This window comes from Euphorbia lathyris, chromosome 9, assembly GCF_963576675.1.
Source record: "Euphorbia lathyris chromosome 9, ddEupLath1.1, whole genome shotgun sequence".
NCBI classification, from domain to species: Eukaryota; Viridiplantae; Streptophyta; class Magnoliopsida; order Malpighiales; family Euphorbiaceae; genus Euphorbia; species Euphorbia lathyris.
In genome coordinates, this window is record NC_088918.1 from 329,524 (window position 1) to 352,974 (window position 23,451).

The window sequence follows — 23,451 nt, forward strand, 5'->3', positions numbered from 1 at the left end:
AGAATCATTGGATCCAGAACAATGTTGCTTCATAGATAGTCTTACAAAGGAGTTGATTTATAATATGAGTTCTGTTCATGAGTCGATGAATATCCTCCGTGCTGAGCATGCTTCATACATGGAAGTTATGCGCTTGGAGTTGAATGGGGCTAAAGACACAAGCAGGTTTCCGGAAAGAAGGGGCTCCATTACTTGTCCTACTGGACATCACACGAATAAAACCTATCCTAAGAAGAGGGGGCATTCTGAGGGGTCCCAACCTGAAGTAATTAGAGGAAGATCAAGAGAAAGATCGAACAACTCTCGATACCGAAGACATCATCACTTACCTTCACCGGTCAAGCAATGACCAAGTAAGAAGGTTCGAGATCCCCGAAGTGGCAAAAGAATGTTCGTCATGATTCTACCAAATCTTTGATTCGTCGTTATAAAGCTCACAAAAAGAATTTGGCAGCTTCCAAGTCTCCTGGGCATTGGGACTAAGAGCGGTCGAAACGGAAAGAGAGAGAATTTTCACTAAAGGAGGAAGTTCTTAACCTTATCAAAGGTGAGTTTCGGCAGGCCATGAAAGAGGGATTCCAATTTATGAGGTCAACAACGAATTAGACAGACACTCTTTTGAGTGCGGACATTATGAGTCAATCGGTGCGCAACTAATATTAGATAGATATCAATGTATGAAAAAATATGAGTATTAACCCATTAATGATACCAATATACTTACTTAAAATGACACTTCTAACTTGTAACGATAAACATACATCAAAACATTCTCGGCCATAATCGAGATACTACCGGTTCTATCATAATATAACTATATGCTTTCTGCCTCGACTTTCCCCCAACCAATTACCACAAACGCATGATAAATGCAGTTACCTTATGAATACGTCGCTAATTCACTGTCACCACGGTTATATGCCTCAAACCCAATGGTGGTCACTATAATTCCATCAACCGGTGTATGGTCCCCAATCATCTTACGGATCCTAGCTGCACTAATAACGTGTACAAAGTCTTTACTTTGTGGATGCTAACTGTAATTAATAGTTAAAATAGATCTAAATGTTAAAATTCAAAAACAATATATAAATAAACAAAACATATATTACTCTTCCATGCACGTAGTAATCATTAGCAAATGATATGCCTACACAGATTAACTATCCACGTACATAATGAACTTACAATGTAAAATTAGTTATGCAACTTGATTTATTTCTCGAGCATCTATGTTTATGTCATAGTTGTGGAATTACTTGGATCGAAGTCTTCATCTGCTTAATTCAAGGCTGCATTTTTTTCTGCTTTTATACCTGATACATGTTTGTGGATTCTTCGAAAGTACCTTATATTTGTATTTAATATGTTTGTGTATGTTGAAGCATAGTTATTGAAGTAGGTGAAGCCTAATGTTATGTAAACTTAATTATGTTGGGAGTCGTAACAGTAAATGCTTTCTTTTGTCTATTTTGCAATTGTATCTATCTGCCTTTTCTGCTGCAGAAAACCTTTGTTCAATTAACAGTGTGATCAATTCATGGAAAAATGACGGTCAATGAAAAATCCTACTCCTATTAATAGCTTCATATGAAAATTCTTAATACCTAATGTTAATGCTGATGAAGAATCAATGAGATAGCAACATTCAAGTATTGGGTTTTGAAACAATTCTTAGTTTTATGTTCTTTCTGTCTTTTTCTTTCTCATTTAATATTTAAAAAGAAAAATTAATAATGAAAAGGGTGACATTTAAATTGATATCTGTTAAGGGTTATATAGTTTCATAGTATCATTATAATTTTGCGAATGTTGGAACAGACAAGGATCATATTTGGAATTGTCCAGTTCTTCGTCTTGAAGTTCAAGGTCTTTGTTTCAGTAGGTGGAGCATAATTATCCAATTCCTTTTTACGTGTCTTTGTAGAAGTAGCAGGAAGTCAGTGTTATTTGGCTCAATTTGATGTTGGATTGACATTGATATAGGAATTTTTATATTGATCCTGCATAGTCTTCAACTTTGTTGTGATTTCATTGAGCTATATTCAAAAGTTATGACGCCGTAGGCACACCAACAAGCTGATTTTGCAGCCTCATATTGTGTTTCTCCTACATGTCTTTTGAGAGGTAAGAGTCCTCACAGTTTACTTAGCATGTCTTGTAGAAATCAGAGAAGTTTACTGAGCATGTGTTGTAGAAATCGGAGAAGAGGAACATAGTAATTTGGTAGCTAAAAAACAAAATCCAATCATAGGAAATCAGTAGGTTAACAGTAAACAAGCTATCCATAATAACCTTCAACAGCATGCTAATGTGTTTCACAATCTTTCTCATTTTTACCATTCTTGTTGTTGTATATTTTACCAAGAACTATATCGCATGCATTTGGTTATAAGATATATTTGGGCTTTGTAAACATGGGGATGATAAGCTTTTTAGATTATCCTGTCTTTGACCATTTACATGATTAATTTCATGCTCAAAACCATAGCACTGTGATCAATTCATAGAAAAATGCTACTAAACAAATTAGTCCCACCAAGGTAGTTTGTTTGTATTTTGGTATATAATCTATTGTAATACTGCGGAGAAATACTTAATTAACAATAATTTAGGGTAGTTTTGGATGTATTATGAATCAAATGTTGTTCTACTGTGGAATAATTTGGAATATGTTACTGGTGTGATTAAGTGTGTAATAGAATGAGGTTTGAAATGTGGTATTATCACTTAAAACGTTTGAGTGGCATTAGACATTTTCTTAAGCACTACTTGATGACGATCTAGAAGTTTGTCTTTATAAACAGCACGAAAGCTCTCTCCACCAATCTTGTTCTGCAGCCAAAAGTAATTGGTGGCAGCAGAAGCGAGCAGCTATGTTGCACGGAAACTCTTCTTCATTAGCTTTTCTGCGTTTTGCATCCTTTTTCGTGCAACTTAGTGAGCAGTGCCAGAGAAAATTTCTCTGCTCTTTTCACGTGAGGCTGGCCTATTTTCTGTATGATGTCAATAACGTCTACAATATGACAGACCAAATGCAAACACAATAGGCCGAACGAACACTTGGATTGGGTTATCTGTATCCCGAGAGAGAAATTTGTATGCTATTGATACAAAAATGCATACAACAATATCAGAAAATGTTCCAAAAGGTTTGGAATTTGGATATATAATAAAACCAAGGTATCAAAAACCCGTTGTGGTAAAAAAAACTCGTCTTGAATGATAGAAAGTAGTTGAGATATTTTCACCATTGCTGATGCTGCTATCTTTGGCAGCCTTTGAATTGATAGCATGGCCTTTTCTGATATTATGTTGTAGGGAAGTTTTGAAGTTTTGATTGCCTTAAAAATCTATCAAAGATCGGTTTGATAGGACCCGGTTCGAGTTTTAGGATTGGCTCGAACGTTAAAGAACCTGAAAGTTTGAAACTTGTTAATAAGTTCGACTATTTTTTAATTACTATTATATTTTATTGATTTTTAATTTTTTTATATAAATATATTCAATAAGTTATAAATCTTATTCCTATATATTTTTTTAGCTGACAGAGGAAGGCTAAACGCCAGGGGGAAAAAGGAAAGGAAAAAGGAAAAAATGGAAGCTCATGGTTGCGAGCGGACAATTCTGCTTAAAGCTAAACTTCTACTAGCATGAGCGATGATATCTTGCAGGCATGCATGAGGCACACCAAACTTATAGTGACTTAAGGAACACAACCCTACGAAATTCGACAGCTAATCAGCAGCACGATTACCTTCTCTATAGGAATGAATAAAGACTGTATCCCAGTATGTGCCGCGATACGAGATGCACTTATGAATGAGCCATGAGAGCGGATGATGAATGTTTAATGCATTTATGAATGATCTGCATTCTATGGTCTAATAGATTATCCAATTCTTTTTTACGTGTTTTTGTAGAAGTAGTAGGAAACCAATGTTATTTGGCTCAATTTCTGATGTTGGATTGACATTGATATAGGAATTTTTTTTATATTGATCCTGCATACTATGGTCTAAAATCTAAATGTGTGATGTCTTCAACTTTGTTGTGATTTCATTACAACATTATAGAGCTATATTCAAATGAATATAACTTATGACATTGTAGGCACACCAGCAAGTTGATTTTGCAGCCCGTAAGACTTCATCCGTTAACATCCACTCATAAAATAATGGTTTTTAGGGATAAGTTACAAATTTAGCATATGGTTCTTGAGGAGAGCGATTAACATCCATTCATAAAATAATGCAATTTTAAGCTTAACGTTTAGTTGGTATATTTTCAAGCTTAATTGAGTGGATGGCTCATACAGGAGTAGCGATGGAAGGATTACAGCAGGAGGGCTGATTAGAGATAGCAACGACGGCTGGGTACGGGTCTTTGCAAACAATATAGGGAAAGGAACCTCCTTCGAGGCCGAGCTGTGGGGAATTCTCTCTGGCCTAAAAATAGCTCTAGAACACCAAGCACATAAACTCATCATCGAGTCGGACTGCCAAGAGGTAGTAAAGTTTATCAACCAACCATGCCCGGTGCACCATCCCTCTAGAGCCCTAATCCGTAATATCCAGGTGCTGATGGGTAAGCTGGAGGAAGCGTAAGTGATTCATGTCCATAGGGAAAAAAACAGATGCGCGGACCGTATTGCAGCGGAAGCATTCGAGTTCCCAATCAGGATTCATGTTCTTGAGGAGACCCCGTCGTTCCTTCAACAGCTAATCATGGAGGACTATGTGGGAACTGCGTTTCCCGCCTGATTACTACTTAGCTTAGGCTTTATTATGTGTTTCTGTCATGTTCGTTTCCTGTTTGTTCTGGTTTTTAATTTCCACTGTAACCAAAATTTTTTTATATAATTTCATGTTGTGTTCTTGCTCTAACCCTCACTGTTCTGGTTACTCAATATAATTTGAAATTATATATTTTATCACTGAAAAAAAAAACTTATTTTTCATCAAACTAGTCTTGAAATTGCACCAATAATGCTAAATTTATGCTATAAGACTTAAAACGTAAATGACTATTCTTGATCTTTTTACATATCTAAGTTTTCAATGTTTCTATAATTACGAAAACCACCAATTGATTTTAACACTATCAAAGTAAAACACAAAAACAATAAAAAAAGAAAAATATAGTGTATTAGGACTGAGCCTGATAAATATAATATATATAGGGTTTTGCTATTCATCGCCCCCTCTTGGACATTTTCGCCTTTTTCATTTTTCCATTAAAAAATTTAATATCCCCTCTCTCCCGAGCCAAAAATTAGATTTATGAAAAATAGACCCGAGAACGTTGAAGAAATCGAATAACTACAATTCCTATTTACACTAATTGAAATTCGTCTCCAAAAACTAACCGATTTAATCAATATATAAAAAAATTCATCGAAAATGTGCTAAACGGGTGATTCACACCATTCCGCCTAGATAGAAACGAATGAACTATCCGTTTCTGCCTAGACGAAAACAGGTGGATCACCCGTTTCTGCCTAAGTAGAAACGGGTGATCTACCTGTTTCGTCTAGGCAGAAACGGGTGATCCACCCATTTCCGCCTAGGCAAACTGATAGTTCATTCGTTTCTACATGGGCGGAATGGTGTGAATCACCCGTTTAGTACATTTTCGATGATTTTTTTTTCCAAACCGGAGATGAAACTCATGTTTTCGATTCAATTTTCAAATAAAAATACTTATCCGAGGAATCATTATTCTTTTTCCTTTACCGTGTTTATGTTCCATGAATGTTGTTCGAGTTTTTGAATTTCGAAAAAATTTGAGAGAATTTCAGTTTTTGAGTTTAAAAAATGAAGAGGGCAAAAACATCCAAAAGGGGACGGTGATAAGTAATTTGGGAGCGGTAAATAGCTATCCAGTATATTGGGAATGTATATCTTGTTATGTCTAATTTATAAAATAAGAATTACATAATTCACGCAAAGTCTATATGGTTTCTTGAAATTGATCTCCTTCACAATGGACCATTCACATTAATTTTAAATTAAAGGGACTAGAGGAGGAAAAAGGAAACACAATCTGATTACACGACACCGAATCGACACATAATTTTAGTATTTACATTTAGTTTAGTAGATAATGTGTCATTTTTGGTTTGATATGAAATTGTCACGCGGTTTTTTTAGGTTGAGTTAAGGTTGATATGCTAATCCGAAAATGATACAAATATTTAAAATTATTGTTATATTTACTCGTATTTTTATATGTCACTTTATTAATAAAGATAATAAAATTATGGTTACTTGAAAATATGATTCGAATCTCTTTTTTTTTTTTTTTGAAACATGATTCGAATCTCTTAAATTGTTGTAAACACGTTATATTTCTAACATGATATTAGCGTACGTTCGATAATTAGTGTTAACATACTAATCTAAAAATAACATAAACTATTTAAAAATAGTACTATCTCTTTTTATATTTTTAAAAATTATCATTAATATATATACATAATAAAATTACATGTAACTCGAAAGTACGACACGAAATCGATGGGTAATGGGAAAGGTATTTTTTTTGGTTCGACAACACTAGAACAAATTAACACGTTTGTAATACAACGGGACGTTTGGTATTCTATTGGAATAGGGATAATGATAAATGGTTGGGATAAGGATAAAAATATGATAGTCGATAATTATTATTTAATGTTTGGTATTGGGATAGGGATATGAATAAAATAATACATTTTATTATTTTAATCTTATTTAAACTATATAACATTAATTTGAGAGATAAGACGAAATTTTCCAACTTATTAAAATCGCATGTACTTATCCCACCTCTTTGTACTACCCTCTTTTGGGCATAGGATTTGAGGGATAATAAGCTTATCCCTCACATCTCTCACGTTTCTATCTCCCAAACAAACACGAGATAACTTATCTCGTGTTTTTTTTTATACATATCCCATCTCCTATATTCCTCCTAGACCTGCTCAAAAGCCCACTGGTCCGCCCAGCCCGTCCAAGCCTGCTCTTCAAAGACTGGGCTTGGACATATATGTTTCATAATAGGTCCGGCCCGGCCCAAGCCCGCTTAGGCCCACACATAGAGTAGGTTGGGCTTGGATTTGTCTCAAAACCCAGGTCCAACCCAGCCCGAAATTTTAATAATAATTTTAATTTAATAACTTTTATAGTTTAACAAACTTTATATTCCAAAAATAAAAAATTTAAATTTCTTAAACATAAAAATTTCCAAACCATATATTTTTTAGAATTGGTGAACATGTACATATTTTTGTTACTACTTTATTTATTACCATCAAAAAATTATTTTTTATTATTTAGGATTGCATTAATTGATTTTCATTGAAATAATTCTCTAAAATTTAGTTTATTGTATTTTATTATTTATATTTATAGTATAATTTTTTAGTTTAATTTTAATTTTTAAAAAATACAAAGATATTAGTTGGGCCGGGCCGGATTGGGCTTGGGAATTAGTTTTTTTTAGCTTGGCCCAGCCCGATCCGAGCCCGATATAAATATAGTGCGGGCTTGGTTGGGCTTGGACAAAGTAATTATGTCATCATTCTGGTTATGCCCGGTCTAAGCCCAGCCCGGTCCAACCCATGAATAGGTCTTCCTAACAAACAGCCCGCAAAGGTTTTTGGACTGGGTTTGGTTTATTGTTTTTAACACAAATCCGAAAATAACACGATACAAACATGACTCGAATACTATAATTGGCGGGTCTACTTTTAACACAATCTCATCCTCTCCAAAGTTGCCCAGCCCAGCCCACGCTAAAAAAGAAAGAAAAAGAAGTCTCTCTTTCTCGCTCCATTCTGGGAAGATTCTGTGCACATTGTACTTTCTCATCTCGCCTCAAAGACTTTCATTCGCGTCGATCAAATTTCAAAAACCATGGCTTCCGCAATTGATGAAGGTACTATTTTCTCCTGTCTAGATCGGTTTCCTGATTGCTTCTCATAACTTGATTCTTGTTTTCTAAACTGAATCTAGTGAAGTAGCTTTAGTTACTAAAATACTGGTAGCAATTCTAGCTAAGATACGTTTCTGATAACGATTAGGTTAATTTTACTTAGTCCTAATACTGTTTGTTTTGTTTTTTTGGGGGAAAATGATATCGGAAAGATTGAGTAACAAGATTTTCTAGGAGAAAGAGGGAGCTCAATAAAATAGATTTTGTTATGAATCTAGCAAAGAATCTATAATTCTGCCATCTAATTTCTAAGGAATTCAAAATTAGCATGAAGAACCTTTTGCTTAATTATCTATGTGATGAATAGTTTGATTGCTCACTGATGTAGGCGGGGAGATGGACATAGAGAAGGGAATAATCACTCCACAGCTGAGCCAAAGAGGTTTGTGGGCTTATATGAACAAGGTTATTGCCCTGAAGCTGACCATTTAAGCCCACAAACCTCTTGTTGGTATCCCTCTGTACTTTCCAACAACATGTGATCTAATTCTCAGGTCACTTTTAGTTATTTGGCCATGCATTCCTCTTGTAATAAGGATATGGTTATTCCATGTCAATGCCCCTACTCTTGATCTGTTACCAACTTGTAAATTTCTTAGCTGCAAAACCAAAACTAAACATGTATCCGTGTAGTATATATATTCTTTTTTGTGCAAATATATCCATATGGATTTAGTCAATTCTATTTTCTGATCATTTTCTTAATCCCCATTTACAGGTAACACAATAGTGGTTATGGGTGTTAGTGGTTGTGGAAAATCGTAAGTTTTTATTATAGCATCTGATTTGTTTGTTGACCTTCTTATGAATTTGTTATTTTCCTCTAAAAAGAAAATGGCTTCTTAATGTCATAGTTTCTTAGTAAATTTGCTCTTTTGGTATTTCTGACCACAACTTCTTGCTTAATGATCTTGAGATGTTAAAAGCCCCCATGAATTATAGTCATATTTGATATATTATTCATAAAATCTCCTGATTCATCAAATTCATGCTTCAATTTATAATATTAATTAAAATTCTTTCATGAACCCTAACTTATGCACCAATGCCTCAACAGCACAATAGGTGAAATGCTGGCCAAAGTTTTGGGCTGTGCTTTTCTAGATGCCGATGATTTCCACTCGCAATCTAACAAAGGTGTGGAAATATGCTCTGTCTTTTTGAGAAGTTGATTAATGTAATTATTTGAATTTCTAAAATTTTTATATAACAAACAGAAAAGATGCGGAATGGCATTCCTTTGTCAGAGGAAGACCGAATTCCATGGCTGGAAAGTCTAAAGGATGGTTTAAGGGAGAGCATGATTGGTGGAAAAACTGTAGTCCTTGGGTGTTCTTCTTTGCAGAAAGGATACCGAGAAATTCTGCGATCAGCTGATCCAATTTATGAAATTGGAAGCTATATGGGTGCAGTTAAGTTTGTACTGCTGGATGCCAAAGCTGAGGTACTTGCAGAACGATTAAGTAAAAGAGCCGCAGAAGGGAGTCATTTCATGCCAGCCTCTCTTTTGCAATCACAACTGGAGTTGCTACAGATAGATGACTGTGAAAGAATAATTAAAGTTGATGCCACTTTAAGTCCTCAAGCAATTGTAAATATCATTATAAAAAAGTATTGACGTTATTATTAGGATTATGAAGAAGAGGTTGTAATTATTTGAACTGATTAATATATTTCCTTTTGTCAGTTTGTTGGGGATTCAGATTTTTAGATTTCTGGTGGTGAAGTAATATAATTTTTTTTTTATAAAGTTAAAAAGAAGTTGAAGCAAAGCAAAGCAAAGCATGCAAATTCGGTTCTTTATCAACATGCATCTCATTGCAACCTTTCTCCCAAAAACAATGGAAATCTCATCAACATCAGAGTATTCAAAAGGTAATTAATCCACCTCATTGAATTTCGTCCTCAATTATTACACATGGCAAACTACTGAGAGCCGAAAGTATTGGGCTTATGGAGACTAATATAATAGGCCCAACTGAAGCGATGGGCCCAACTGCATCATGTGAGGGCAAAATTTATCATAGGGCAGCAAATCATCATACTTATCCTGAAGCAGATGAGATAACATTAATCTTTTGCTTTTGCAATTTCATAAAAAAAATGATGGAAATAAAACATGGCTCTTATTTCTAAGAGTTGATATTGCAGATTCTGTCTAAGAAAGGAGTTGTAGTACTTCCTGGCACATATGTTAATATTGGAGGTGTGACAACTACTTGGAGTGTGTTCAGGTAAATATATTAGCAACAGAAAGGATACTTATATTGCAACACTTTTAACTCTTTCATTCATAGGAGATTAGCCCATATGATTGAGGGCTTGCTCATCTGAACTGCAAATCTTTTTTTTCGTTTACCTCTCAAAAATTGTTAGCATGGTTGTTTGTACATCTTCTTCCATGTTTTCTACTATTACTCTTCTCAATTTTTGCGTATTCTCTTGAGCTTCATAAATCTATAGTTTATACTAAATTGATTTTTATAATGAGAGGTATTTAGTGACTACTAGATTGAAAGATTTGATGAGTTAGACATGTATAATTTTCCATCTTTTTCTCTGTCATTTATAGACTCGTGAAGAAACCTTATTTACAGTGAGCATTTCCCTATATTGTGTGGCGAGATGAATTTTAGTTGCAATGACAACTTTCACAGAAGAGCAAACTAATGATTGTCAAGTAGCTTTTTGCAAACAAGAAAGGTAATTGACTTGATCCATTTTTGTTCTCTATTTACTTTTTTTTGCATATTGGTCTAATATTGTACCATTTGAAAATTATGTATAATTTGATCATATTTACAATCCATCAATGACGAAATATAACCATGTTGCTCCTTCTAAAGCCTATTGAAGGTTATAGAGTTCAAGGTTTCCTTAATTCTATTGCTTTTGATTCATATGATGGGACCAACATGGAATTGCAATTTATTCTTGAATCATTATGGTAGTAGTGAGGCCATATGATTTCGTTGATCCATTGTGGTGTTAAAATATTAAAATTCCTAATAATTTGTGGGTTGTTTTTTGTGTTAATAGTAGCAAAAAAAAAGATACATGAATCATGATGTTGATTCTTTTCACATGATATACAGGTAATATATTTTTAATCTAATATTATTGGATTTTAAGTTTGTCTTTAATTTTCTTCATGTCAATTTCCACGGGTTTTTCATTTGTTTAGACAGCAGAATCCAATTGTTGAACTGAAGAGAAAAAGACAACTAGTTGCAAATGAAACATATGAATAGCCTCACCAGCATCTTAAAAAGTATATAAATTGAAAGAGAGTAACCATATGCGAGAACGTCTCACCTCACGGAACATTGAAAATGGGATTCCGAAGAAAGAATAATGTGTGTTTACAGTTCAGTCCTTTATTATTTTCTATTACATGTTTGATATATTGTTCAATAGTATGGTTATTATGAACATGATCTCTAAACCAGTGAAGTATGTTACTGATATATTCATTTTATTCTTTTATTTTCATTTTTAGTCAAATATTATAGGACTTAAAAAAAAATTTATGGATATGACACTAAATTTTGTACATGGTCAATTATAAGTTTATGATGGCCATTCAAAAATATTAAATAGAAACATGGCCAATATTACGTTTTTACTCTTAAAAAAAATTAGTATGTTAATAGTTCAGCACTAAAAAAAATGGGCTTTTACCAACACTTTTGTAGTGACACTTTTATAAAGTGTTTCATGGGCTGACAACTGAAAAGCCCATAAACGTATAATTTTAACTCATGGGCTAAATTTAGAAAAAATTATCTTAAATAAAAAAAATCGATTCCAGCATCGATACCTAAACTCTTCGATACCTAACTCTTCGATACCTAAAACTCTTCTCACAGCCACCTCCATACTCTTCTTCTCAGCCATATGGATCATGGATTCCCAACCATCTCGATCAATCATCGATTTTGGGAAATGTTATTCTTCAATTTCTCTTGTTCTTCAGTAACCTAATTAGGTCGATTTCTTCTTCAATATCATGAAATAGCCATCTCGATTACTTTCATCTGAGAAATCAAATCCAGTTAACAAATCAAAACTTAGAGGTGGTGAAGTGAGGGACAAGATCGAGAAGAGGGAGAATCCGTTGAGAAGAGTTTTCTTAGTTCAGATCTGGACTTGAGTCCAGAAGTTAAGGCTATCAACTCATCTTATTTACTTCACTTTAATTTTAGGTCTGACACTTCACTTTAGTTTTAATTTACTCCCAAATGAAAATTAAGAAATTGGAATTGAATTCACATGTTTAACACAAGTTTGTATGAGACTTCGAATTTTTTGAATCAGATAAATAGAAAACACAATTTATATTTGGGCACTAAATTTAAATTTGAATCAGATGTATTACTAATCAGAAATCATTTTGTTTGTACAATTCAAATTTGGGCACTAAATTTTTGGCGAGGGATAAAAATTTTGGCGACGGATTAGAGACCGATTTCTGTCGGTAATTTTTTTTTCCTGAAAATCGATTATAGGGGCGGTTTAAACCGCCATTAGAAAGCGTCGCTAATAAAAAAACCTTACCCCGACGTTGTAGTAAAACCGTCGGTAAATGTAGCAACGGTCGCAATCACAACACTTTTCAGACGGTTTTCGAAATCGCCCCTAATGTATATACCGACGGATAGAACCGTCGCTACTGTACAAAAAAACCGGGTAAAGGTTTTTTTTTTGTAGTGTTAGTTTTTTTCTTTAATCATGTAATTTTATTTTTATAGTTAATTTCATTATTTTTGTTGAAGGGTCTCTTTACATATTGCATAACTTTTAAGAAAGAATTAACATTTAGCTATATAATTTCTTTTCAAAATGATAGATATACATTTGGCTATATGATAGGTACACTATATGAATGTATGTATACAAGTATTGAATTCTATTCTTATATTCTCGATTTCAATTTTAAAATTTATTTAATTTATTTGAGTATGTAATAAAGATTTTCATTTCAGCATAATTAGTTCCTTTGTTAAATTAAATTTTATTTATTCGATATTAGTTTACAAATAGAATACCAATTGAATTCCATAATATTTTTATATAACGGTTTTAATATTAACAAGCTATCTAAAAAGTTATTCTACATCCTGTGCATTGCACGGGCTTCCATACTAGTTAAAATTTAAAATAACTAAGAAATTATACTTGAGAGTAAAGATGTCTTTTGACTTACAAAACTAGTTATTTCAGCTTATTTTATTTTTTTAACTAAACATACGAAAAGTTATTTCATTCTTTCCTATTTTTAGGAATAACTAGTCTATTTCATTCCGTGAACCAAACGGCATCTAAAAGTTAGATTTGAATATAAAACCAGTGTTTTGAAAACCGGACCGGACCGGCCGGTTGAACCGTGAACCAGTCAAGTGTCCGGTCCGGTTTTAGCTATACAGGTTCAACTATATTAAACCGCATCAAACCGGGATTGAACCGCGAACCGGTGTTGAACCAGTGAACCGGATTGACCCTGGTTTTTTGCCATTTTTTGAAAAACATATTGAATTAAGAAAAAAATTAAAAAATTAGGTAGAGAAAACCTCTTTAATAATTGGTGTTAATTAATTTAATTTTAATCTTAATATTGTGTTAAACTATGGGTTTGATTTTAGATGTGTGAATTTTTAATTAATGTGTTAAATTAAGGATTGGTTACCGATGTGTGAATTTTTATATTCTCTGTATGAATTTTTAATTAATATGTTAACTTAAGAATTGTTTATTATATGTATAAAATTTTTAATTTTATGTTCAACGAAACATCATTTTATTATATATATATATATATATTATCCGGTTGAACCATTTCGATTGAACCTATTGAACCTTAAACCAGTTGTCTCACCGGTTCAACATCCGGTTCGGTTTTTAAAACATTGTATAAAACTCGATTAACAAATATTATTCAGTTAACCTGCGTTACAAATTTAAAAAACCTTATCAACAAAATGTTTTTTTTTTGACAACAACAAAGTGTTATTCTTAATTATTATTATTCTTTAAAGAATTTTATAATGATTTATTCTTTATGAAATATAATTTAAAAAATAAATATATTTATGGAAGGTAATCAACCCCTAGTAAATACCTAGCTTAGGGTAGGGGTGTGGTCAGTTGTCCTCCTTTCTATGGATTTGTTATTTTGGAATGTTAGGGGTGCGGCTAGCAAGGCTACCCGTATCCATATTAATGATCTTATTAAGCAGTTTAATCCATCTTGTTTTGCTCTTTTGGAAACTAAGATTAGTGGTGAGAAAGCAGATGAGGTGGTTAAGAAGTTTAAGAACTGGCACTGTGTTAGATCGGAGGCAACTGGCCGGGCTGGGGGGATTTGGCTTTTTTGGAGGCCAGATCGGATTCATTTTGATATTCTTAGCATGGATAAGCAGTTCATTCATTGTAAAGTGAGTATTTCCGGCAATACTCCCTTTTTTATTACCCTTGTGTATGCTGACCCTATCTTGTCTAATCGAAAACGGCTCTGGGAGGTTCTCTATTCTATGAGTGTCAGCATTTCGGAGCCCTGGTTTGTGGCGGGTGACTTCAATGATATCGCCTTTATGAGTGATCAGAGAGGGGGATCCAATCATTATGTTAATCGCTGTCTGCATCACAAGAATAGTATGGATTTATGTGGGCTTTCCGATCTGGGGGCTTCTGGTCATAAATTCACTTGGAAGCGTAATAATACTTTTGTTCGATTGGACAAAGTCTACGCTAATGTTTTAGCTCTAACTTCCTTCCCCGAGTGCTCTGTGTTGAACCTCCCGTTCCGTCATTCGGATCATTGTCCTATTTTGTTTAGACTTTTGAGAGGTAAGCATCCTAGGGGTAAGAGACCGTTCCGGTATCAGTTGGCTTGGGAGTCCCATCCTAAGTTTAAAGAGTTCGTTCATGAGAGTTGGAGACCTCATTCGTATGTACTGCAAGCTGCTGAAGGGTTCAGGAATAAGGTGCAGGGGTGGAATAGGAATGTGTTTGGGCATATTATCAGAAGGAAGAACAAGTTATTAAAGAGGATGGAGGGCATTCAACGCAGGTTGGAGGGGAGGTTTGATCATAGCCTTGAGGGCCTCCTCAGAACCCTTCAGAAGGAGCTGGAGGCTGTGCTTAGGCAGGAGGAGTTCCTTTGGTTCCAGAAGTCTCGGAAGTCCTGGATTAGAGATGGGGATCGTAATACCAAATACTTCCATCTCTCTACCCTGATCAGAAGGCAGAGAAATAGAATTGAGGCCATTAAGGATTCTAATGGTGATTGGGTTTATGAAGATGAGGTTATTCGGAACTTAGCCCTGGATTTCTACAGAGAGCTGTTCAAAGAGGAACCTGTTCTTTTGGAGAGGGCTCACTCTATTGCTACATTTCCTTTAATCAGTGAGGATTGTAGTCAGGAGGCCTTTCAACCTATTTCCCGAAAAGAGATTGACCAAGCTATCTTCAGCATTGGGGCTTCTAAAGCTCCTGGGATTGATGGTCTTCCGGCGGGCTTTTACCATAAGCATTGGAATGTAGTGAAGGAAGGCATCTATAATTTTGTCTTGGGGGTGTTCAGTGGTTCGAAGGATATTGAGCTGGTTAATAGAACCCTCCTGGTTCTGATTCCTAAGATTGATAAGCCTTCTTCCTTTTTGCATATGAGACATATCAGTCTTTGTAATGTTCTTTACAAAACTGTTACAAAGATTGTGGCTAATAGAATCCGTGGCATTCTTCCTGCGATCATTTGTCAGAATCAGGGTAGCTTTGTGCCTGGTAGACAAATGATGGATAATGTGGTGATCGCCCAAGAGATGGTCCACACGATGAAGATTAGGAAGGGGAGGAAAGGCATTGTGGCTCTGAAGCTGGATTTAGAGAAGGCCTATGATCGAATTAATTGGGATTTCTTGATGGAGAGCCTTGAGAGAGCTAGAATCCCGGACAGCTGGAGAAGTTTAATTAAGGTATGTATTTCTTCTCCTGTGTTTCAAGTTATGGTCAATGGGGATATGTCGGAGGAATTTTCCCCGAGCAGAGGAATCCGTCAGGGGGATCCTATGAGCCCTTTCCTTTTTGTTATTGCTATGGAGAGGTTCTCTCACCTGATTCAGGATGCGATTGATAATGGGAGTTTCCACCCTGTGGCGATCAACAGCTTCTGTCCCCAGGTGACTCACTTATTCTTTGCAGATGATGTCCTTATCTTTCTTGAGGGTAATGAGGAGCAGTTGAGAGTCATTATGGATATTCTGGATTGTTTTTGTTCGGCCTCTGGGCAGAAGCTTAATATCCAGAAATCTAGGATGATGTGCTCTAAGAATATGAATCAGAGAGTCTGTAAGAGATTAAGTGATCTCTCAGGTATTCCTCTTACTGATTCTCTTGGGAAGTATCTGGGCGTTCCCCTCCATAGTGAGCGTGTGTCTAAAGGCTCCTTCAAAGAGACTTTGGATAAAGCTAATTCGAAGTGTGCCACTTGGAAAGCCAAGACTCTGTCTCTCGCTGGCCGCCTCACGTTAATTCAATCTGTTAATTGTGCTGCTCCCAATCACATCATGCAGGCTTGTAAGCTTCCGGATCCTGTGCTTAATGATCTTGACAAGATTAACCGTAGGTTCCTGTGGGGGGAAGCTGCGGAGGGCAGGAAGATCCATCTTGTGCCTTGGAGTGAGGTTTGCCAGCCTAAAGATTCTGGGGGTCTGGGTATTAGGAAAGCAAAGGACAATAATAAAGTTTTATTAATGAAACTCCTTTGGCGTATGTGGCAAAACCCCTCCTCTCTTTGGGTTCGCCTCCTTTGTGGTAAGTATCGGAAAGACAAAATCTTCGGGGGCCCAAAAGAGAGAGTTGCTAATTGTTCCTTCCTCTGGAAAGGACTTAGTGCTGTGTTTGATGAGTTCTGCTTGGGAGTTGGCCTGGAGGTGGGGAATGGTAAGTCCATTAGTTTCTGGTTTGATAACTGGATTGGGGATAAACCGTTAATTGAGGTGCGTTCTTCCCCCCCGCCTAGTGATATACGCAACTGGAGGATTGCCGATGTGGTTGACTCGGAAGGGGACTGGATCTGGTCAAAGTTTGATACTTTCTTTAGCCTTGAGACTCTCCTTAGAATGCGGGGAGTGAAGGTGAGTAATCAAGAGGAAGACTTGGATAGGCACTGTTGGGCGCTGACTAACAATGGAGTTTATTCTTGCAAATCGGCCTTTGAAGCTTTCTCTCTCTTTAGATCTGATCCTCCCTCGGATGTGTGGAAGTCGATTTGGACCCTTAAAGTTCCTTTCCGTATTAGGAGTTTCCTGTGGCTGGGCGTTAAGGACAGGCTTCTTACTAATTCGGATAGGCACAGAAGGCACTTGGCTGATTCTGGAGCTTGCAGTAGATGCAGAGGCCATATTGAGACTTTGTGCCATGCTCTTAGAGATTGCTCTAATAGTAAAGAGGTTTGGAGGAAAATTCTCCCACACCATATTTTCTCTTCCTTCATGGCACATTCTGAGGTCGACTGGTTCTCTGATGGTGTTAGAGGAAAGTTGCTTCCATACATGGAGCATGGTGACATTTTCTTTGCTATTATCTGTCACCAAGTTTGGAAATGGAGAAACGAGGAGATTTTTGGAGATAAAACTGTTTTTATGACAAACTTAGCTGATTTCTTCTCGAAAAAACTTTTCTCTATTATCGATAGTTTCAAAGGAGAGTCCCTTGCCAGAGCCTCTCAGTGTTGTGATGTCCATCTCGTGGGATGGAGCAGGTCAAGAGAGGGGGTTGTGAAGCTGAATACTGATGGTTCCTGCCTCAGTAACGGTAAGATTGCGGCTGGAGGTGTGCTTAGAGATGTAGGGGGCGTCTGGCTTTCTGGGTTCTCCCAGAATTTAGGGTTGGGTTCTTCCTTTTCTGCGGAGCTCTGGGCTATTCTTACTGGAATCAATCTTGCTAAAAGGCTGGGTGTTAAGAGGCTCTCTGTGGAGTCTGATAATTTGGAAGCAATCAAAATGATTTCTGAGAATCATTCTATGGGTCTTAACAGTCGCAACCTCATCAAAGCTATTATAAGGCTTTGCTCCTCCTTTGAGTTCGTAGAGTTCAGACACATTTTTAGAGAGCAGAATCGTGTTGTTGATCGCTTGGCGGCGGCGGGCCATGAAGGGACGTTAGGCGTTACTACCCTTCCTGTTTCCCCTAGTTTCATCTCTCATCTTCTCTTAGAAGATAGGATTGGGGTTAACTTCCCTAGGCTAATTCCTGGGTAGTTTGTTGTTATTCGTTTTTCTTTTCCTTTTCTACCAAAAAAAAAAAAATACAATATTTAAATTATCATATTTCACATAAACTTTTGATTTTTTTTCCTTTCTAAATTATTTTTCTTTTTTTTTTTGGTAGACTCTAAATTATTTTTCTAAATAGGTGCAATCTTTCCAAAATAAATTTGAGAAATTCAAATCTTCAATCGAATATCAGTTTTCTACACTCCTTTCCACTCGAGAGCCACGAGAAGTTTCGGCTCTCCTGTTTCCAAAAAATTTAGATCGGGTGTTGAATTAGCACCACAAAATTGGCTCTGATCATATTAGGTTATTTTTAAATCCAAAATTCTAATTTTTTTTTTTGCCTGTTAGGTCCTTATTAAATCCAATTTTCAAATTTTTTTGGTCTATTAGACGTTCTCTAAATCCGAACTTTTTCTATTAGATACAATCTTTTTTATATGTTAAGAATTGGTTCTTGACCACTCTGATTATAATACGTATATATATAAAAATAAAATTGAACAAATTCAATTTTGCAAAAAAAAAAAATTTACACACTACGTGTAAAATCGACCCCTCCAACTGAACAATCATATATCCGCCACTGTTTATATTTTTATCCATGGTGAAATATGTTGATTGATTTAAAATATAAATATAATAGTAAATTTTAAATATTAACAACAATAATAACAGTTTACCAAATACATTAAACTACCAATAACAAATAAATAAGAAACACCGTAGATAAAATAATAAAATTTCTCTCAAGAGAATTAAAAAAGAAAACTTTAAATAAAAGTAGTAAGAGAATGAGTAGAGTCAGCAGTGACACGTTGAATATATTAGACGTAATTGATGTTTGGAAGATCCGATGTGACAGTTAATTAATAGTCAAACCAGCCTTTTCAAATTTTAGGTACATTAAGGTGTGTTTGTTTACCTACTTTTCATCTTCTCTTTGCCTTTTCAATTTAAAAGGCAAAGTTTTAGGTGTTTGGTTAGACATCCCTTGTTTACAAAAGCAGGAAATCTCTGCTTTTTGCAAAAGCAGCATTTTCTAAAAGCAACTAGCAAATAAGAACAACAAACAACAAGTAATCAAACGGACCCTAAGTTAAATTTATTTTTCCTAAAAATGTTTAAGATAAAATTTGACCTTTATAGAAAAATGAATAAATCCAAATCAAAACCTAACTAAATTAAATAAAATTATATCCATAAACCCTCAATAAAACATTTAACACCTCCCTGTAATAAAAATTCTTTCCAAAACAATACAAGACAATAGAAAAACATTAAACACAGAATCAATAGAATAAAATCTGAATTTGAAAAAAAACTAATTAAATTAAACAAGATTGATTATGTCCATAAAGTAAAAAATAAAAGATTTAAACAGTTCCTATAACTGTGAATCCAACCTCGAAATCATATCCAAGAACAAACGGCTCTTACTACTAATAACGTTGGATTTGTTCAGATTTCCTATATCTCTATGCTTTCTCATATGACCACGAAAACCTTGCCCCATCGGAAACTCAATCCTACAAATTGGGCATTCATGATTCTCCGGCTTCGAATTCGGCGGCATTACGAGATCATCCTCTCCCGTAAGTTTCCGCTTTTTATGACCTCTACTATGGCCGCCTAATGCTTGAACCGAACTGAATTTCCGATTACATACCTTGCAGACAAAAGAAGCGCCATCAATGGAGGAGTTGTTGTCAGATTCGCCGACTTCGGATAATAACATCGAGCAATTGGACGTCGAATCTATGTGTTCTTCATCATAATCAGATTCGCCGACTCCTTTATTCATATCGGAACTTGGAGAAGAAGTTGAATTGAAATTGGATGAATGTCAGTGAAAGCGAAAGGAGCTGGTTTGGTTTATTTATATAGTGAATAGAAGTGGTGACGTGTTTTTCTGAGTGGTGGATATGCCCTTAGATGAAAGTGAATTATAATGGCAAATATGTGTAAATAGTGAGAAAATGAAGGGGGAAAGTGAAGTTGGTGCGAAAATGCTGATCTTCTGAAAAGGAAAAATATAACTGTTATTAATGTCATTTATTGGGTTGAAAAAGGAAGGAAAAATAATTAAGGTCCAAATTTGTATTTAATGTTTTTTTAAAAGGATTTAGCGTTTTTTTTAAAAAGTGTTTATTTGACTTTAATGGTGTAACTGCATTCCTAACATTGTTAAACCAGTTTTTTTACATCTGATACAAGAGAAAAAATTTAACTAACTAATTTAACCGTTATTCCATTATTACATCGAATTTTTCAAAATAAAATAGATATTTGAATTTTTTGATTGATTATATTTGTCAAACTTAAATATGTAGTTATGGTAAACATTTTGTGCAGTTTTTTTTTTACGTGATTAGCTTATATTTGATAAACTTAAATATTGTCATTTTGATTCTTCAAAAAAAATTGTCATTTTTATAGTTTATTCGTAAGTGTGTTCCTAACAAAATAAATATCATTTTTTTTGAAAGTGTATAGTTGACTTTAATGATGTAATTGTATTCCTAATATTGTTAAACACGTTTAATTTTGGGCAAAGTACGAAAAAATGTTCATGGTTTGACTTATTTGCAAATAGAGATCCGTGATTTAAAAGTTTGTAAATATAGGTTTGTAGTATACTCTTTTTACAAAACAAAGTACTTAAAATTAAACTTTTAAGTAATTGATGATAATCAAAAGCATTTTTTAATTTTTTTTAATTATATTTATATCCTGACAAAACACGGATTCCAAAATCAAATTGCGACTGTGTAAAATGAATTTAAATATCGATTTACTTCATAAACTATCAAATCAATTTAAAAAAACATAAAATTTCATTATATTATTTATTATTTTAATTTAGGAAGTTTTTTGGTCGGGGTTGTGTTTTCCTGATATGTAAGAATACTTTTTTTAAAGATAAAAATGTCTTTGCTTGTAATCAGAACTTAACTGTGTAATAGTAATACTTTATTTTGTAAATTAAACATACCACAGACCTTTATTTATAAACTTTTAAACCACAAACCTCTGTTTACAAATTGAAAAAACCACATGAATTTTTTTTGTACTTTTCCCTTTAATTTTACATCTGTACAACAGAAAAATTGAACTAACTAATTTAACCGTTATTCCACTATCACATTAAATTTTTCAAACAAGTTTGTTGATAAAATAAAGCAGTTATTTGTATTTTTTGATGAGTTGTATTTGTCAAATTTAAATATGCAGTTATTGTAAACATTTTATGCAGTTTTTTTTTATGTGATTAGCTTGTATTTACTAAGCTTCAATATTATCATTTTGATAGATTATCTGTAATTGTGTTACTAACAAAATAAATATTTTAGACATTGATTAATTTAATTCTAACATTTCTAAGCAAGATTAATTTTAGCTTTACGTTACCAAAATTTGACGAAGCTGATTGGACTGTTTTTTTAACTTCTACAACAAATGTTTTAAACATATTTATCGAAAAAACTGAAACAGTTTCATACTTTTTTTAAAAAAAAAAAATTGCACACAATGCGCTTACATTAAAGAAGAAACAAAAATTTCCACCAAACCTGAATGTGAGACATTAAATATTTTAGATGTAATTAATATTTGGAAAGTCTGATATGAGAGTTAATTAATAGTCAAATCGGTCTTTTCAAAATTTTCTGTGACATAAGATGAAAATTGATATTTTTTTAAACGTTAAAGTTAATTTTGAACCATTTCATACATTAAGTTTAATTTGTTTTTTTAAAAAATGGACTCTGCCTGCAATTCTTCCTGCGATTCGCTTCCCTCTTCCCCTCCTCCGCTGCGTCGTTCCCGTGAGCGTCCTGACCGTCTGAATTTAGGGCCAAACCCTGAGATTTATAGCTTTGCGACTCTGCCTACTAAAATCGCGATGGGCTCTGTCTGCGGTTCGCCTCACTCTTCCCTTCCTCCGCTGCGTGGTTCCCGTGAGCCTCTTGACCGTCTGAATTTAGGGCCAAACCCTAGGAGCAAATTGTTTCGCGATGCCATTAAAGCAGCGCCTGCTGCAAAACCTAGAATCATTTAAGATTATGTTACGCTAGGTTTAGTTGAGGTTGGGCTTGTGGAAAACAATAAATTACACCCAAAACTTGTGATTAAGCCGAATCTTGCTGAACGTCTGCTATTACCCTGGAAGGATGCTTTAATTATCAAAGTGCTAGGAAGAGGTGTTGGTTTTTTTAACTCTGGAAAAAAAGATCAGAGAACTGTGGAAGCCTATGGAGGATTTAGTGTTGACAGATTTGGGGTTTGGTTATTACCTTGTGAAGTTTGATAGCATGGTTGATAGAGATTCTGTTATGGAGAAGGGGCCTTGGATGATCCAATGACATTATCTAACAGTTAGAACTTGGACTTCAAATTTCATTGCCTCTGAAGCAACTGTTGCTTCCACTATGGTTTGGGCAAGATTTCCAGCGCTTCCAATGCAGTATTATGATGAAGATCTGCTTATGAAAATTGCAAATATGATTGGTAAAGCTGTGAATTGATACTAACACTATTCAAGCTACTAGAGGTCGTTTTGCTCGCGTCTGCGTTTAAAATTGATCTCAGGAACCCTCTATTTCGCAGTTTGACATTGGGAATGATACCCTCAGGGTTGAGTATGAGGGGCTCCTATTGCCTGCACAAACTGTGGTCGGTATGGCCATATTCATAATGGATGCAATTTCCCTAGTGCTAAGAAGAAGAGAGAAGGGGATGTGGATACTGTCTCTGGTATGGATATCCAAAGGGAAGGTCAAGAACCAGTGACTACTAATACGGTCATGACTAGAGTCACTGATAATGAACAACATCAGGACTATGGGCCATGAATGATGGTTCCAAAACCGGTCTATAGGCCAAGACCGAAACCTACTATGCAACCTCTAATACAAACAGATAAATTAATACCTAAGCAAAAAGATAACACTAACCTGCCTAAGGGAAGTGGGGAGACTTTAGTGAGCTCTGTCCTCTGGGATTCAAAGACCGCTAGTGTGTCCGGTAACCAGAGAGACTTTCAATTCATGGCTCCTAAGGGTCGTGGTGATAAATTCCACACGGGACGTCGTACTCTAACAAGAACACCTCTAATTGATATTTCAAAAAGTAACAGATTTGGAGGCCTTGAAATGGATGTTTCCAACCCAACGATGGAATGTTATTTCTCGAAAGGTGA

The 23,451-nt window shown here is 34.9% G+C and overlaps 1 protein-coding gene and 1 long non-coding RNA gene across 3 annotated transcripts; both read left to right on the forward strand.

Moving 5' to 3' along the window:
* Window positions 1-7,771: 7,771 nt before the first annotated feature.
* Window positions 7,772-9,663, forward strand: LOC136206329 (gluconokinase-like). Of its 2 annotated transcripts, XM_065997350.1 has the most exons (5): window positions 7,809-7,920; window positions 8,306-8,471; window positions 8,696-8,738; window positions 9,035-9,114; window positions 9,195-9,663. In XM_065997350.1, the coding sequence occupies exons 3-5, from the start codon at window positions 8,713-8,715 to the stop codon at window positions 9,593-9,595; spliced, it is 507 nt and encodes a 168-aa protein (XP_065853422.1). In that variant the 5' UTR covers window positions 7,809-7,920; window positions 8,306-8,471; window positions 8,696-8,712; the 3' UTR covers window positions 9,596-9,663. The 2 variants fall into 2 exon arrangements, with proteins under 2 accessions (XP_065853421.1, XP_065853422.1); XM_065997349.1 differs by lacking the exon at window positions 8,306-8,471 and having other exon boundaries at window positions 7,772-7,920.
* A 431-nt stretch (window positions 9,664-10,094) lies between these two features.
* LOC136206331 (uncharacterized) lies at window positions 10,095-11,159 on the forward strand. Its single transcript, XR_010676249.1, has 3 exons — window positions 10,095-10,211; window positions 10,550-10,680; window positions 11,017-11,159. It is a non-coding gene; the product is annotated as an uncharacterized lncRNA (long non-coding RNA).
* The last annotated feature ends 12,292 nt before the right edge of the window (window positions 11,160-23,451 follow it).